Source organism: Myxocyprinus asiaticus, chromosome 16 (genome assembly GCF_019703515.2).
Source record: "Myxocyprinus asiaticus isolate MX2 ecotype Aquarium Trade chromosome 16, UBuf_Myxa_2, whole genome shotgun sequence".
Taxonomy (NCBI): domain Eukaryota; kingdom Metazoa; phylum Chordata; class Actinopteri; order Cypriniformes; family Catostomidae; genus Myxocyprinus; species Myxocyprinus asiaticus.
This window is the reverse complement of record NC_059359.1, coordinates 2364469-2383742: the sequence shown is the minus strand read 5'-3', so window position 1 is coordinate 2383742 and position 19274 is coordinate 2364469. Positions and strand designations below refer to the sequence as shown.

Sequence of the window (19274 nt, the reverse complement as noted above, 5' to 3'; positions counted from 1 at the left end):
TGAGTTGAGATCGCTACTCAATTTCACCGATAACCGGCTCTGACTCACGCAGCACGGTGATAGGGGTGTGTGTCCACTGCAAACTCTCATTCAGATCTGCCTCCATTCCACTATGCAATGCCCATATTTTCACAATCCAATCAACAACCAATGGATAAACTCAAAAATCCCTGACCTGCATTTTTTTCTTGTTCGTTAAGCTGTTTCACTCGGAAATACATCACAATACGGAAGTCGGTCGCAACTTCCGTTTCATGCCGACTTTAACTAATTAATAAGAAACAAAATGTAAAAACTGTCAGGTTCCAGAATTAAAAATTCCTTTAATATTTTACATAGGAAAATTGATTTTTATTGATAACTTATAAACGTTTAAATACACGTTTAATAACGGAATTCCTGGTGAAGAACTACTCTACCCATGATCCTGAAGAGAAATCAACCAATCAGAGATTTGCGGCGAACAAAGCGTGCTAAAAGAGCTCTGCAGCGACCGCCCACTCCCATGATTCACTCTCAAATTACTTACAATATATATTTATATATATCTGAATATTTAGCAACAGAATTCAAATATATCATAGTAGTTTTATATTTTTTCATTGTTTTTAATTCGGTTACATAATTCACAATGCTTCATGGGACTGTAGTTCATTCCCTCAATAAAGAAATGAAATATATTTCACTTTTTGTCTGACTTTCAAACATTATTAATGTTGTGATTCACCTCAAAGCTGGTTGGTTTGGTTCATGGCTTACAACTCTGTGGAAAAAATGAACTGGAAAAATATTTCTGGAACAAAGATGGCTGAAAAGTGTGCAGGCACTGTTGCGCTTTATTACGCAGCTCTCTCGAATACTCAATTCTGTTTGGTCCCACTAGTGGTACAGAAATGAGCTGTAGCTTTACATGCATGTGGCTTTATCAGGCATCATTAACATGAGTGGGTGCTCATGAGGGGTTTAATCTCTCACAGATTGCACTGATTAAAGGAGACATGCGATCTATGACTGCATTCTGCTTTATTACACACTTTACTACAATCCTGATCCTGTTTGAGCTCATCCATGCACACAAATGCAAACAAGAAAATATCTACAGAACAAGAGGTTTATTTATTAAAGGAATACTTCACCAACATTTATGTTCCAAACCCATATAACTTTCCTTGTTCTGAAGAAAGTTATGCAGGTTTGGAACAACATGAGGATGAGTAAATAATGACAGAATTTTCATTTTTGGATGAGTTATCGCTTTAAATGTTCAAAGTACTGAATTCTGTATCATGTAAGCAGCATGCTCATATATTGCATTTATTTTTTTCTCCCTTCCGCTCAGTTTGTAACTCGTTTCTGCATGTGTTCTGCTGCCACGTTGTTCTGATGCTGTCTAGCAGAATAATCTTTATTCTTGACACTCAGCCGGGGAGAAACCCCAACTGTTCTTCGCTGCAGTTGCACTTCAAGCCACAGAAAATACACATTCCTGTATGTGTAAATTAAAATAAAAAAAATAAAAAAAAATAAAAATTGAGATCCTAGTTTTATTCAACGGTTTATGTTTAAACATTACAATTCTACCCTAGGTTTAAAGACCAGATCTGTGTGTAGAAAGCTCTACATTATGAAAAGCTGGGCGTATTCAGACAGCGATGACTCTCTCTGGCCTGAAGTCATCAGGGTTATTCAGAATGAGCAGTCGTAACTTCTGACTGTGGGACATCTCCTTGTTGCTTCATATTCAAATATATACTAATTAAAAGCAAATGTGTTATTCATATTCGCTTAAGCATACTCAATGTCCTTCTAGCGATCATCTCTGGTATCATTTGTGGTTGTCAATGTTTTTGGATGAAATATGACCCAAACCTGTTTTGCTGACATTTAGCTACAGTAAACATTATTTTATACCATACAGGTCTAACACTTATATTCGTTTATAAGTGTTAATGCTGATGACATACTTGACTTTGGAGAAGACTATGTCCACGTCTGTGAGGGTGATGTTCTTGCCATCGATGACGCCACAGTCTTTACACAGTTTGGACCAGTTCTTGCCATGCATTTCTTTGCCGGTGGCCCGTGTGTCTCCGTGAATGGCGAACTTGCGGAACGACTCCTCCAGCGCCGCGATCTCCACAGGTGTTTTAGCACCAGCGCCTCCGTCGCTCGTGCCGTTGGATGCAGACGACAGACGTTTAGCCGCATGCTCTTTAGAGTGCTCGCTGTGCGGCCTCATTGGTGAGCTGTTCGGCACCGGGTGTTTGGCAGTTTGAACTTTAAACTCCTCCATGTTGCTGGTGAGAAACAGGAATATTAAAGGTTAATATTATTGCTGATATTATTGGAACTTGAATAATACTGGTTTTAGTCAAATTTGAGAAAATATTGTGCAAAACAAGTGTTAACTTTATGTATGCAATTTTATGTTTTTATGTCAGTGCACAAGGCAAACACATCACAAGTCGATGCTGTCGGGCAGTAGATGGACAATCAAACTTCCAGACACATTTCCTCATTATTTACACAAATAAACAGTCAAATACAGTGCTAGTGGATGGTGAAAATGTAGAATAATTCTGAGGTCATATGATTAACCCTCCTATTCTGATCAAGTAGGGTTGCTTACTTGCTGTTCACAGTCATAAAAAAAAAAAGAAATTATAATATATTTTATTTATTTATTTATTTATTTTTTATTTGCGAGTTCGAATCCAGGGTGTGCTGAGTGACTCCAGCCAGGTCTCCTTAGCAACCAAAATGGCCCGGTTGCTAGGGAGGATAGAGTCACATGGGGTAACCTCCTCGTGGTCGTGATTAGTGGTTCTCGCTTTCAGTGGGGTGCGTGCTGTGAGTCTCCGCGGTAGTGGACTAAAGCACTGAACTGGTAAGCAGAAGGTTGTTGGTTCGATCCCCACAGCCACCACCATTGTGCAAGGCACTTAACTCCAGGTTGCTCCAGGGGGATTGTCCCTGTAATAAGGGCACTATAAGTCGCTTTGGATAGAAGCATCTGCCAAATGCATAAATGTAAATGCACAGCGAGCCACGTGATAAGATGCGCAGATTGATGGTCTCAGAAGCGGAGGCAACTGAGACTTGTCCTCTGCCACCCGGATTGAGGTGAGTAACAGCGCCACCACAAGGACCTACTAAGTAGTGGGAATTGGGCATTCCAAATTGGGAGAAAAGGAAATAAAAAAAGAAATAAATACAATTAAAAAAAGAATAGCCAGTAGATTGCTGCAGTGTTCTATGCAGCCACCTACTGTAGTAATTCTACATTTTATCACAAGTTATGCATTTAGATATACATTTAGACATGATCTAACTATTTTTTGTCAAATTTTAGCTTTTTTTGTTTTTTGTTTGTTTGTTTTGTTTTTAACTGTTTTGAAGTGTCAGTTTTTGTAATAATGTCACTTTATGCTTACAGTCAAACCTGACCATGGTGTTACAAAGAGAAGACAAAAAATTATAATTTCAAAATAACATCAAAATGTAATAAAGTGAATAAATAAAAATGTCAAGAAAATTAACAGTAATAAACAGAAATGAACACCAATGGAATGTGAAAATACAATTAGTGGATAAAACAGAAAACTCAGACTTGGATCTTTGTTCTGTGTGTGTGTGTGTGTGTGTGTGTGTGTGTGTGTTTGCTGCATTGTGGGTGTGTTATGGTCTTACCCCCTCATTTATGTGTGTATGTGTTCTGTATTTTGGCTGATTTATAGATTTTATTTGATAAAATAAAATAAAAAATGATCTGTGTTATAATGTCACCAGTTCATTTTTGTGCATGTGTGTGGTGTATGTTTTATACTCTCCATGTTGTTAAGTCTCACCCCTTCATTTCTGTATGTGTTTTTCTGCATTGTGGCTGATTTATTTATTGTATTTTTAGTCTTTCCCATTCATTTCCTATGGTCGGTCAATTTTGACTGCAAACAGTAAAGGTGTCACTTTTTTTCTACGACCAAATAGAGTTATCGAATCAAGTCCACATTTTTTTGTGTGTTCAGATGGCAAGTCTTGTACTGCTCAGATAAACTAAATCATTTTTATTACATCGGAAAAATTTATTTCGGTCAAAAATTACCGAACAGTATGGGTAGGTTAACACAGATGTGAATACTGACTGTTGTATCAGCTCGATCAGTTTGGCACGTTTAAGTAGGAAATGCACATAACATTTAGGTCTGTTCCATTTCCTTTTGAAACGTCCTTTCCCTCAACTGAAAAACAGTGAATGCATGAAATAATGCATTAAAAAAAAACATTACGCAATTAATCATGTCCCCTGATGGTGTCATGTGTAATTTGTTCATTTGTGTTTTTCATGTCTTTTATTTTGGAAAAGTTTATTTCTAGTTCCTGTTTCATGTCATGTGTTTCTCTAGTCATGTGATGTCCTATTTTCCCTCCATGTTCATGTGTCTTGTTTTCATTGGTTCATTGTTTGATTATCTTGTTTAGAGTTCTGTTTTTTCATTGGTTATGTTCTCCCATGTTCATGTATTTAAGCCCTCGTGTTTTCCATTGTGCTTTGTCAAGTATGTGTTGAATGTAACTTTGGTTGAGTTTGGTAATGTGTCATGCCAAGTCAAGTCAAGTCAAGTCAAGTCCATGTTCTGTTCATTTTTGGATTTACGTTTTTGGGATTTCACGTTTGTAATAAATTGCACTAGGGTTCTTCAATTTATCGTCATCGTCATTGCCAGCACCAGCAGCCAACGTTACAAAACACTTGACCTAAAATGAACCCAGCAATCCAGCTCCTCCGCCTACGTCAGGGGAATCGTCCCCTGGAGGACTATGGGGAGGATTTTTGCGCTCTGGCATACCGGGAGGATTTTAATGAGGTGGCCCTCAAGGACTGTATGAGTCTATCTCTTTGCTGATGCCAGGCGGTCAGAGTACCCACAGCCTGGCTCAATATATCGACCTCACCCTGCAGATTATTGGTTCCACGTTCACTGTGGGGGGAGGCGGATACCGAGCCAGCGTCCCACGACATGGCCGCCGAGCCAGAGTTCCTCATCATGGTCGCTGACTAGGAGATGGTTCCCACCCTTGTACCCACACTTAGTTTTCCTGAGCAGGCATGGGGAACTTTCAACCCTCCGACCCCACCTGGACCCTCCGAGCCCTGGACTCCGCCTTGGCCTGTCGGTCCCTCGACATTGCCTCAGCTCTTCGTTCCCTCGGCTCCACTGCGGTCCTTCAGCCTGTCGGCTTTGCTGGGGTCCCTTGCCCCTCCGGCTCCTCCTTGGTCTCTCGGTCACCTGGCTCTGCCTTGGCTCTCCGATCCTCTGGCTGTGCCTCGTCCCTCCGATCCGTCAGCTCCACTGGGGACCTCCTTCCCTATGGCTCTGCCTTGGTCCTCAGTCCCACCGGCTCTGCCTCAGTCTTCTGATCTCCCAGCTCCGCCTTGGTCCTCGCTGCCTCCGGCTCCACCCTGGCCCTTCGGGTCTTCATCTACCCGTGTTTAACTTGTCTAGGTATTATTTTGAGCAAGAGTAGCTTCTGATCAAGTGTTCTCACATGCAGGCAACCACTTTACAATAAGGTTGTACTTGTTAAAATTATTAAATGCATCATAAACAAAAAAATAATAATATTTGTGTTAACATATTACAAAAAGGTTTAATTCGTTAACATGGGTTAATGCATTAGATATCATGAACTATCAATGAATAACACTGTATATTTTTACATCATTTATCAATCTTAGGCAATGTTAATTTATAAAAAATAAAATTGTTCATTGTTTGTTCATGTTAGTTCACACTGCATTAACTAATGTTAATGTATACAACTTTTAATTTAACAAATGTATTGGTATATGTTGAAATTAACATTGGCCAATGCCAATGCTGTAAAAGTATTGTGTATTGTTAGTTATGTTAACTAATGTTGTTAACTACTGTTAACAAATGCACCCTTATTGTAAAGTGTTACAGATATTTTGTGATGTTAATGGATGAAAACTAAAACTAAACAAAAACTAAGAGCCATTTTCAAAAACTAAAAACTATCTAAACTGAAACTGAAATTGAAAACCAAAACACAAAACTAAATAAAAATAAAAACTAGGGTTGTTAATGGAATCGAATTAATTGCATGGTATGCTGATTAATTAAACAAATTAATCGCATATATAAATATTTGCTGAGAAAGCCCCTCAAATAACAATAATTCAAAATATAATGATTAAATAATTATAAATAGTTATATTTAAATAATTATAAATAAAATATGCAGTATTTGAAAAATAAATAAAAATAATAATAATACAGATATTAAAATGCATTACATTATTTTGGCACACAAGTGAAGCATTAAAAAAGACAATAAAAAAAGTGACTTTAGAATTCAATATATTGTTCATTTCCATATTATTAAATATAAGCCTATCATTGGCCTACAGTTCACAGCAATCCATTTAGCAATTGAATTCATCAATCAGTCTGAGATTTATTATTAGGGCTTGTTTAAGGACCCGTCAATGTACACCTGCATCAGACGGAAACTAATTTGAAACTTCGAAAAACACATCTTGAGATCACTGTGTTCAGATATGCACTTCGTCAAGCCATGTTTGTACCCAAGAACGTGTCCTCATCTTGTGCTGTCTGCTCTCGGTAAGTGGGGTTTGTTCTCTGTATAAGCTGCACATTGCCTATACAGCGAGTTTCGCTTACTGCCCCCTGGAGAAAACAAGTGGTACTCCAAGCTTGAATTGCTCAGATGGACTGAGACGGTCAAGGTTCTGCTGAGAAGGTGATTGGCTGCAATCTGCCATCTCTCCAGGACCTGTATGCCTCCAGGACCCTGAGGCGGGCAGAAAAGATTGTGGCTGACCCCTCCCACCCAAGACAAAATCTCTTTGAGACACTCCCCTCCGGCAGGAGGCTACGGTCCATTAGGACCAAAAACTCACGCCACAGGAACAGTTTCTTCCCGTCTGCAGCTGGCCTCATAAACAAGGCCTAGGACCCCCCTGACACTGTCTCTTATCCCACCTCCATAGACACTACACGTTACATAGTTTCCACATCTGTCTTGCATCAACGTAAAGAACATTTATCTGGTCTACTGCACTTTTTATTATATTTATTATAACTTTTCTGTGAACTGTGAACAACTGTGAACAGTGAACATTTGCACATCCTATGGTTCATATTCTGCATATATTTTGCAGATCCCTGCACAACTGCACATATTTTGCACAACTGCACAGCTCCTTTATAAAAAATTAAAAATTAAAAAAAACAGTCAGTTTACTTTTTTTATATACTGTATATTGTATCTTAAATATAGTTTATTATTTATCTTACTATGTTTATTGTTTATTGTTATCGTATGCATCAAACACCAAAGCAAATTCCTTGTATGTGAAAACTTATTTGGCAATAAAGTCAATTCTGATTCTGATTCTGGAAGGAATATTCCTTATTACGGTCTGGGAACATGATTCATTGCATAAACATTATATATTTATACACACTGAAATAAATCTACAGCCCTAATAAAAACTAATGAAATAACTATAATAACCCTGGTCTATGACATTGATTACTTTAGCATCTCTAGTCTTACCTTTGCCCTCTACTGCCCCTCCAGCTCTCTGATTCCACGTCAGTGTTGCTCTCTTCCGGTCGATCCTTGTGTTTCTTGACGCAGCTGAAACGACAATAACAAACAGTGTGTGTTGAATGAAAACTTGCACTGAAGATGATTAATAGTTGGTTATCATGGTATGAAAGCAAAAGGGCACAGTAACAGAATTTTTAGTTTCACTTTTACACTTATACATACAATGTCATGATATCATTAAAGTCAAAATGGAATCAGAATCAACCCCATTTACCTTCTTGTATTCAAGTATTTATCATTGCACGTTATTCACAAGAAACAAAAATGTCTTCATAATCTTTCATCGAAAAAGTAAAAATGTGTTCCCTCTTATTTTCAACCAATTCCCTACAACCACCTATCATACAGGCTAGAGGTCAACTGATAGTGGATTTAGCCGATAGGATTACTAAAGTGGGGGATAAGGCCAATAACCGATTAATAGGCCATTAGTTTTTAAAGTCGATTCATAGAATGTCACAACATTTTCTTAGTCGGCGCAGACATAGAGACCAGAGTACAAAATGAAAAAAATCCCAGATGTAGTTTTTTTTCAACCAATAATATTCAGGAAAAAAAAAGATAAGGTATATAACATGGGACTTTTAACACTAAACAAGCCTGAAATACACACTGGGGACTCTTATTTTGAAATGACGGAGACTTGGCTCCGTTACAATGCTCTATTTTTTATATTTACCAAATTAAGCTTTTCAAAGCCTTCATATTATTATTATTATTATTATTATTAACAATATATTGGACATTTGTTGTATGTGGTGACAACGGATGATTCCCCTCATCAAAGGGGACGTTTCCCCTCATCAAAGGGCACGTTTCCCCTCGTCAAAGTCAAATTTTTCTTGCATGCCCTAAAACTTAATTATCAAATGAACATGGAGGAATAAATAATAATAATTTAAAAAAGCAACTATCGGCACTAATTAATCGATAAAACCGATATACCGGTCTACCTCTAATACAGGCTACCAATTTTCACCAACAATCAATTCCTGAAAGGTCAAAATGAGATAAACCCGCCCCTTAACAGCACATAAAAACAAAGTGTAATTGGCCACTTCAAATGTCAGTCAGACGGTCTAAGTGGGCGGTTCTTGTCTAGAATATGCTTCAATGTTGACTAGACTTTATGCCAATTGTCAAAAGACTACGAAACACACTATCTGTCTCAAACAACTTCAGTTTCAATAAACACATCACCTCACATGTTTGATCACGTACCAACTTCAAACAGTATTGCTAACAAACTCACCATTCATTTCACACTTAATCGGACAATTGCTCACCTCTCGGAAGTTCCCATACTGCACTAGCACTGTGTTGTCATGCCAAAGTACACCTCTACAAAGATAAACCAGGTCTGGTTCTTCTTTCCTATGTTAATGGAGTTTTAAATCACTTACACAAACATTATAAGACAGAGTCTGGACCTTCACTACCAACCAGGAATGGGCAGTAACTTTGGTTGCAAGCCAAACTGTGGGTCTCTGACACACAGCCGTATAGTTGGAGAGGTTGGAACAGTTCTTACGCCACATGGCCTACAGTAACTGAATCTGTCTTTATGGTTGCACAGAAGAGCACTGTATGGCCAAAGTGAACTCCTGAAGTACAGTCAATGTTCAAGAGGACCCTTAAAATCCACTTGAAGATGTCCCTATTCAAGAGCGTTGTGTTTAACTTGTCTTTCAACAAAGAAACAAAGATTCATTACTCACTATCAATAATGCCATTCAGTTCGAGCGGCACTATGGGCCCATTGTGCAGTAATGTGTCAGTGCTGTCTAGTGTACTACATACTCGCTGCCTCATCGATGGTGACATCGCCAACTATCACTGGTATTAGCAGGGCAAAGTGCAGCTTATTCAATAAATGATAACATTTTTTGCTATCTTAAGCAAATTTGAATTCATGTTCTCTACACACTAGGCCTGCGTTTTAGCCTTTTGACAATATAATATATATGTGAATATATATTATATACACAGTATATACAGATACCAATCAGCCACAACATTAAAACCACCTGCAAAATATCGTGTAGGTCCACCTCATGCCGCCAAAACAGCCCTGACCCGGCTGATCGGTGTGTGTGTGTGTGTGTGTGTGTGTGTGTGTGTGTGTGTGTGTGTGTGTGTGTTATATATATATATATATATATATATATATATATATATTATTTGCTCTGAAATGGCTTAAAATGTTGATTTTGTATCAGTCAAATACAGTAAAAATCTTGTTTAAAAAAGATATACAATCAAGGCATGTTTTCTGTATATATTATTTTTTTAATAGAAAATGGCCTTTTCATATTTATCTCCAAATCAATACAAATAGATAAATAAAATACAATTATATTATATTTTGCATTAAAACTGAAGCCTTCATTTAGGAACATTATGTTTGCTTGTTTTGATTGTGAAGTTTTTTCAGGACACTTAAGCACATTCTATTCTAATCTGCCGGGCTTCCAGCTGTTCAGAGCGGATCGCATCACGGAGTTAACAAGGAAAACGAGAGGCAGTGGAACATGGTTTTACATCAATGAAAGTTGGTGTACAGATGTAACAACGTTAAAGAGGATGTGCTGTCCTAATTTGGAAGCGCTCTTTATTAACTGTAAGCCTTTCTACTCGCCACGGGAGTTTTCCTTGTTTATTCTGGCGAGTGTGTATATCGCACCAAACGCGTGTTTGAACAAAGCGCTGCAACAGCTGGCTGATCAGATCACAGACATGAAACAACAATACCCGGACTCAGTTATTATTATTCTTGGGGATTTTAACAAAGCAAATCTCACACGTGAACTGCCCAAATACAAACAGCACATCACATGCCCCACCAGAGACAGGAACATACCGGATCATTGCTACACTACATTAAAGGATGCATATCGCTCTAGAGCAGCTTTGGGACTCTCTGATCACTGTCTGGCTCATCTTCTACCAACCTACAGGCAGAAATTAAAATCAACCAAGCCAGTATTAAGGACTGTAAAGAGATGGACCAAAGAAGCAGAGTGGGAACTACAAGCCTGCTTCGATTGCACGGATTGGAGTGTTTTTGAGGCTGCAGCCACAGACCTGGATGAGCTCACAGATACTGTTACATCATATATCAGTTTCTGTGAGGATATATGCATTCCTACTAGGACTTATTTAAAGTTCAACAACAACAAACTGTGGTTTACAGCAGAGCTCAGGCAGCTTCGTCAGGCTAAAGAGGATGCTTACAGGGGTGGGGATAAAGTCTTGTACAATCAGGCCAAACACTGAACAGGGAAATCAGAGTGGCTAAAAGAAGATACTCTGAGAAGCTGAAAAACTAATTTTCAGCTAACGATCCTGCATCAGTGTGGAGTGGCATGAAACAACTTACGAATTACAGGACTCCTACCCCCAACCCTATAGGGAACCAACAACTGGCTGATGACCTGAATCCAAGAACAAGGATCCTTTTTGTGGACTTCAGTTCGGCTTTCAACACCATCATCCCAGCTATACTCCAGAATAAATTACACCAACTCTCTGTTCCCATGTCTATCTGTCAGTGGATTACCAGCTTTCTGATGGACAGGCAGCAGCTTGTGAGATCACTTCCAGCACCTGTACAATCAGCACTGGTGTCCCCCAGGGATGTGTGCTCTCCCCACTACTCTTCTCCCTCTATACCAATGACTGCATTGCCAAGGACCCCTCTGTCAAGCTCCTGAAGTTTGCAGACGATACTACTGTCATCGGCCTCATCCAACATGACGATGAGTCTGCATACAGAAGGGAGGTTGAACAGCTGGCTGTCTGGTGCAGTCAAAACAACCTTGAGCTGAACACGCTCAAAACGGTGGAGATGATTGTGGACTTTAGGAGGAACACCCCAACACTGACCCCCCTCACCATTCTAAACAGCACTGTGGCAGCAGTGGAGTCATTCAGGATCCTGGGCACTACCATCTCACAGGACCTGAAGTGGGAGACCCACATTGACTCCATTGTGAAAAAGGCCCAGCAGAGGTTGTACTTCCTTCACCAGTTGAGGAAGTTCAAACTTCCACAGGCACTGCTGATACAGTTCTACTCAGCATTCATTGAGTCTGTCCTCTGCACTTCAATAACTGTCTGGTTTGGTTCAGCGCAAAATCAGACATCAGAAGACAACAAAGGACAGTTCGGACTGCTGAGAGGATTATTGGTTGCCCCCTCCCCCCCTTCAAGAACTATACACTTCCAGAGTGAGAAAAAAGGCTGGAAAAATCACTCTGGTCCCCACTCACCCATCCCACTACCTTTTTGAACTGTTGCCCTCTGGCCAAGGCTTCAGAGCTCTGAGCACCAGAACCGTCAGGCACAAGAACAGTTTTTTCCCTCAGGCAATCCATCTCATGAACAGTTAAATTGCCCCATTGAGCAATAACTATGTGCAATACACAGTTTAGTCTTTCTTATATTTATCCAACACATCCAACCTCTTCTGCCATTTCGTTCCTCTGGAAAAAAAAAAAAAAATGTGTATGTACGTATGTGTATAGTTGTTTTTTATTATTATCTATGTCTTGCTGCTGTTTTTGTATTGTTGTGCACTGGAAGCTCCTGTCACCAAGAGAAATTCCTTGTATGTGTAAGCATACTTGGCAATAAAGCTCATTCTGATTCTAATTACTATGGAAGTATATTAATGACATATGTCTTTGAAACGAAAAGCTCACTTAATTGTGAAATAAAACCATTGCATTAACAGTACATGCATATTTTAGGAATGCAGTTTCATATAGTTGTATATTTAAGCTGTGAATATTTAAATTAAAAATATGAAAAAATGTCATTATTAAAAATTCAATAATAAATACTCACCTTCCAAAGTTCAAAAATATAGCTACAGTATTTTTTTTTCTCTTTAGTATTTGACAGGTAATATTTGGTCCATTTATATTTTGCTTTGCAAATTCAACCTTGAACATCCTGTCATTGCTGGAATGTTGAATTCCCAACTCAGTTTAAACAACTGAAATTTAAGAGGCAAATTTGTAAAAATAAATATAACGGAACGAATGTAGCCTGTTGAATAATAAATTAAAAAAAATAAAAAATGCGGAACTGAATTTTGGAAGATAAAAATGTATTATTTAATTTTTAATGATGAAATTTTGTAAAACAAATTTTTTTTAAAAAAATTACATTGAAATATTCACAGCTTAAATATATAACCATATAAAACTGCATCCCCCAGAAATGCAAGCACTGTGAATGCAATGCATTTATTTTTCAATTTGTGCAACTCAGCGTGCTTTTTTTTTCAAAGACATTTGTCATTAATGTACTTCCATATTTATATATACTGTATATACATTGTTACTGTATATAAACATAGTAATTCTCATTACTATATTATAGTAAAAAAAAATTAAAAAAAATGTATTAAAAGCAGCGAAAATGAAAGGCAGTACTAAGAGAGTACTACTCTGATGTATACTGTAAATACTTGGCAATATTTAAATAATATATCATTTTTTCCTGTTTTGTTGATGAGAACTGGGGGTGAAAATCATGTCACAATGTAAAAAAATCTTAATTATTTTCTATATACAAAATACAGTTTCTCATTTGTTTACTTTGATTTTGGAGTAAAATAGTATTCTTTCTTTGCAAGTTTTGGGAGAATTACTCTTTGCACCAATATCAAAATATTTATGCACATAAATGTATATATGTATAAAATAATTCCATGCAATGATGTGCACAAACACATTTTACTGATTATCTATAAACAATCCTTTATCAGTTTAAACTAATTCACACAAATGATTGGAAGTCTATCATTGTTTTTGTTATTAAAATCACTGTCTTAACGCTCTGATTCTCTCAAGTCACGAAACAAGGAAGCATTGATAATCCAAATCCACAATCGTGGTCACTATGAACTCTCAGTGTATAGAAAAGAGCTGCATGAAGATTCTTCAATAAATTCTCCTTTTAAGTTCCATGAAAAATAACAGCTTGAGGGTGAGTAAATATTAAATTGATAATAATATAAACGAGTTCTTAGTTAGCATTAAATGAGGTGATCATGTTGATTACATGTGCAATCAATTAAACAACTTTCAGAAAGCGGCGAATGTTGCAGACATCTGGTGCGGTCTAATGCTGGAGGTGATTCTTGCATGATTTTACTTCATAAAGAGAACAGAGAGATGAGGGGACAGACAGTCAGAGCTGTAAGGGAGAGAGAAAGCTTTTTTTGTATGCATACAGACCATCCAGCTGTGATTGGTGGAGTGCATGCTTTCATGCATCTGCCTTCTGATCATGCGTGGCACAGATCAGTGCTCACACAATAATTTGACCTATTTTAAACAAACAACAAAAAATAAACTATCCATATCTGGAGAAAATGGCAATGGAATCAAATGGAATGCCAGTGACATAAAAAGATTGACAAAAAAAAAAAAAAAAAGGGGAATGATGTCACATGAAAACAGGAAGAGATAAGGTAAAAATAATGTATGCATTCACTGTAATGATAATATAAAAGAAACCCCAACTCATTTATTTTTAGATTGTAACATTATTCAAGATTTTGAGGCACAACTTATGAATTATTTAGAATTATTGTGAATTCACTATATTAATATGTTTACACTGAAATACTTTATTTTATGAAAACAAACATAAGGGTCTTGAATATATTGTTTACTCTTTATTTTGTTGGACTTGTTCATCTTAATTTGATAATAAATGATAAAATACCCTTTTTTAAGGTATCACAATAATATATTTCAAAATCCCCAATAAACTTGATAGTAAATGATTAAAACAATTATAAAAATAAAAATTAAGGTATCACAATAAAACATTTCCGAAACTCCCATTAACTCTGTTTTAAATTAAAAAAAATATATATAATAAATAATTTTAAAAAAAACATTTTTGTAAAAAAAAAAAAAAAAATACAATTTCACAATAATACATTTCTGAATATCCCATAAAATATTTTTTAAATATTTCATAATAATACATTGTATTTTATTTTACAATAATTTAAGGTATCACAATACAGAATTCCCCCGAAATTCTGTATTAAATGTAAAAAAAAAAAAAAAATGAAGGCATCAAAATAATACATTTCAGAATCTCCCATAAATCATAAAAAATATTTTTTAAATATTTTTTAAGCTATCACAAAATAATATATTGAATACTGTGTATATATATATATATATATATATATATATATATATATATATATATATATATATATATATATATATATATATAAAATTTATTTATTTTATTAAGGCATCAAAATAATACATTTCCAAATCTCTCTTTAACTCTGTTTGAAATAATAATAATAATAAAAAAGTAAGGTATCACAATATTATATTTTCGAATCCCCCATAAACTCTATTTTGTTTTGGATGGATGGATGTCTCCTACAATGCAGTGTTTATTATACTGTGTACTAGTCTGTCTGTTATACTAGCAATCAAAAAGCACATGTAAATCAGGAATAGTGTCTCCATGATGTCCTGAGCATGTAGTGTACCATCTGCTTTAAGTCTCTGCTCTGTACAGCGGCACAAACGCCCAAGCATTCAGAGATGCCCTCAGATCACCCCACTGCAACGGTTCGACATGATGGTCTTAAGGGCACGAGTCTTTCTTCTCTTCCACATCCCTGAACACTCTCTCAAGACTCAAAACTATTTTTATATCTCCAGTATGACCGTTACATACCCTGATTTTGTAACAATGCTCTACAGTGTGTAACAATACAAGCGTTAGTGGAGACTATGACATCTCAGTTGTTAAATCGATGTTTTTTTTTTTTTTTTTAGAGTCTTCACCAATAGGTGTTTGCCTATAATTGTTTATATTTTAACATACATTCTGGATGTTGGGGTTAATACATGGCGCCAAAGGTCAATGTGTTTTTTCAGACAGTCACAATGCAACCTAGATGTGAAAAATCTCAGGCAAATTCAGCAAATGGCTGCATCCTCTTGCCAAGCGTAGCTCATTTGCAACCATATGTGACAAAACAAATGTGATGGCATGTTTAAATAAAACAAATTACAACATTATCACATACATGACCAGCACAGGCAATTCTCAAACATATGAATGTAAATTTAACATCCAAATCTGAAGATCTGGTTGACATCACCATGTATATCCTAATTAATATAGTGGAAATGATGATATAGCGGATACATCATGATGGCGCCACGGATGGCTGCCTCGGTGTGGAGCTCCTCCTATTGTTTTGTTGTTTTTGTTTGTTTGTCCTGTGTTTAGTAATCTTTTTCCAGTAATTTTTACCAGAGACGAACTGCTGAACATTTGACAGCATATACCAGATAATGTTTTCCTGGTTTTTGAATATTCAGACGTTTTGCTGGACATTTTAGTTGGAGGCGCAGCTCTGCAGTTCAAGAGACGCAGGCGAGGGAGACGAGCAGGCGCGCTGGTCACAACAATAAAGGATGCATATCGCTCTGTTCCTAGAGCAGTTTTGGGACTCTCTGATCACTGTCTGGTTCATCTTCTTCCAACCTACCCCACACCCACTCTGACATTCACTTCACACAAACACCAACACCTCCTGCAACCCCCCTCCTCCCCTCTCCTGCTACTCAACCTGCACTTAAGATCTGCGAGTATGATGTGAGCCGCGTCTTTCGAAAACAAAGGATAAGGAAAGCACAGGGCCCAGATGGCGTTTCACCTGCATGTCTTAGATCCTGTGCTAACCAGCTGGCCCCTCCATCTTCACACAGATCTTCAACAGATCACTGGAGCAGTGTGAAGTTCCATGCTGCTTCAAACACTCAATCATTATTCCTGTCCCAAAGAAACCAAAAATCACAGGACTTAATGACCACAGACCCGCAGCCCTGACGTCTGTGGTCATGAAATCATTTGAGAGACTGGTGTTGGCCCACCTGAAGAACATCACTGGACCCTTTCTAGATCCCCTTCAATTTGCTTATCGAGCAAACAGGTCTGTGGATAATGCAGTCAACATAGGATTGCATCACATCCTGCAACATCTGGACAGACCAGGGACATATGCAAGGATCCTTTTTGTGGAATTCAGTTTGGCTTTCAACACCATCATCCCAGCTATACTCCAGAATAAATTACACAAATTCTCTGTTCCCATGTCTATCTGTCAGTGGATTACCAGCTTTCTGACGGACAGGCAGCAGCTTGTAAGACAGGGGAAACTCACTTCTAGCACCTGTACAATCAGCACTTGTGCCCCCCAGGGATGTGTGCTCTCCCCACTACTCTTCTCCCTCTACACCAATGACTGCATCGCCAAGGACCCCTCTGTCAAGCTCCTGAAGTTTGCAGACGACACCACTGTCATCGGCCTCATCCGAGATGACGATGAGTCTGCATACAGAAGGGAGGTTGAACAGCTGGCTGTCTTGTGCAGTCAAAACAACCTTGAGCTGAACACACTCAAAACGGTGGAGATCATTGTGGACTTTAGGAGGAACACCCCAACACTGACCCCCCCCCCTCCCTCACCATTCTAAACAGCACTGTGGCAGCAGTGGAGTCATTCAGGTTTCTGGACACTACCATCTCACAGGACCTGAAGTGGGAGACCTACATTGACTCCATTGTGAAAAAGGCCCAGCAGAGGTTGTACTTCCTTCACCAGTTGAGGAAATTCAACCTGCCACAGGCGCTGCTGATACAGTTCTACTCAGCAGTCATCGAGTCTGTCCTCTGCACTTCTATAACTGTCTGGTTTGGTTCAGCTACAAAATCAGACATCAGAAGACAACAAAGGACAGTTTGGACTGCTGAGAGGATTATTGGTTGCCCCCTGCCCCCCTTCAAGAACTATACACTTCCAGAGTGAGTAAAAAGGCTGGAAAAATCACTCCGGACCCCACTCACCCTGCCCACTACCTTTTTGAACTGTTGCCCTCTGGCCAAGGCTTCAGAGCTCTGAGCACCAGAACCGTCAGGCACAAGAACAGTTTTTTTCCCTCAGGCTATCCATCTCATGAACAGTTAAATTGCCCCATTGAGCAATAACTATGTGCAATACACAGTTTAGTCTTTCTTATATTTATCCAACACATCCAACCTCTTCTGCCATTTCATTCACTGTACATAACAGATTGTATTAGATTTGCACTACCCATGTGTATGTGTGTATGTATGTGTGTGTGTGTACGTAAGTGTATAATTATTTTTTATTTTTTCTTTTTTCTTATCATCTATGTCTTGCTGCTGTTTTTGTATTGTTGTACACTGGCAGCTCCTGTCACCAAGACAAAGTCCTTGTATGTGTAAGCATACTTGGCAATAAAGCTCATTCTGATTCTGAAATGAAGGATGGAGGCATTCCTATATGAATATCCATAGTATAGAAGCATAATACAAGCAGACCTGGTTCATACCACATCTAAAGGGCAGGCCATCTTCAGCTAATATCATTAATATTACTTTCCATATGTTTTAATGTGTATATTTCATTTGATCCTACACGATAGCATGACACTGAATGATGTTTATGTAATATCTATGAATTCACTCAGAGGCGTTACATAAACTCACCATGGCCATGTTCCTGATGGGAGCACAAATCCACGTGATCATTGTTATTGTCCATAAACACTGCACGTATAACTGCAATATTGCATTCTTATGTGCAACAGTGTATCAATATTGCTCTTAAATAACCCGCAAAAATGTATCAATATTGCTCTTAAATAAACCGCAAAAATGTATCAATATTGCTCTTAAATAACCCGCAAAAATGTATCAATATTGCTCTTAAATAACCCGCAAAAATGTATCAATATTGCTCTTAAATAAACCGCAAAAATGTATCAATATTGCTCTTAAATAACCCGCAAAAATGTATCAATATTGTTCCTACATAACCCGCAAATATGTATCAATATTGCTCTTAAATAACCCGCAACAATGTATCAATATTGCTCCTACATAACCCGCAACAACACAGAATTGCGCAACGCACAGAGCGAAAATGAAACCAAACAAATAAAAATGAGTTCCGTGACAAAGTTCATCATTAATAAAGCATAAATACTGCTCTGTTTGTTTTTGGAAATGGATAATGACAAACACAAACACCCTCCTGTGAACCCGCATGCAACATTGTATCATAACGCGTGTTTAAATCAAATGATATTAAGGCAAAATGCGCTTCAACAACAATCACAGACTGCGCTTACCTGAATGCTGTTTCCTCTGTCGTTTTCTGCTCTCAGTGTCTAAAAGAACGTGTTTACATGAGATTTCTGTTGGAATATAACAGACGAAACGAGACACAACGCTCGCTGCAATGTGCGCGTCACTTCATACTCAACAAACCCGCGTGGATCATTCAGACATGATAAATCATCATATATGGCCATGGGCGTACATTCCAGGGGGGATGGGGGAGAAGTAACCCTCCATTATACCATGATCAATGGAAACATGTAAATGCTTCAGGCTGTACCCCCCATTGACTTTAAAGGAATAGTTCACCCCCCTCAAAAAAAAATAAAAAAATAATTCTCTCATCATTTACTCATCCTCATGCCATCCCAGATGTGTATGACTTTCTTTCTTCTGCAGAA

The 19274-nt window shown here is 37.8% G+C and overlaps 1 protein-coding gene across 2 annotated transcripts in view; it reads right to left on the bottom strand.

Annotated features, from left to right (window-relative positions):
• LOC127453666 (tubulin polymerization-promoting protein-like) overlaps nt 1-19028 on the bottom strand; it is a 33044-nt gene extending 14016 nt beyond the window's left edge. The window contains exons 1-3 of one of the 2 annotated variants that reach the window (XM_051720232.1): nt 18885-19028; nt 7606-7689; nt 1965-2297 (exon numbers count right to left, since the gene is read on the bottom strand). In XM_051720232.1, the coding sequence (XP_051576192.1) occupies nt 1965-2293 (329 nt within the window). In that variant the 5' untranslated portion in view covers nt 2294-2297; nt 7606-7689; nt 18885-19028. Of the gene's footprint in view, nt 1-1964; nt 2298-7605; nt 7690-8948; nt 9067-18884 lie in introns of those variants that run through there. The other variant, XM_051720231.1, reaches the window with a different exon arrangement.
• Between the last annotated feature and the right edge of the window lie 246 nt (nt 19029-19274).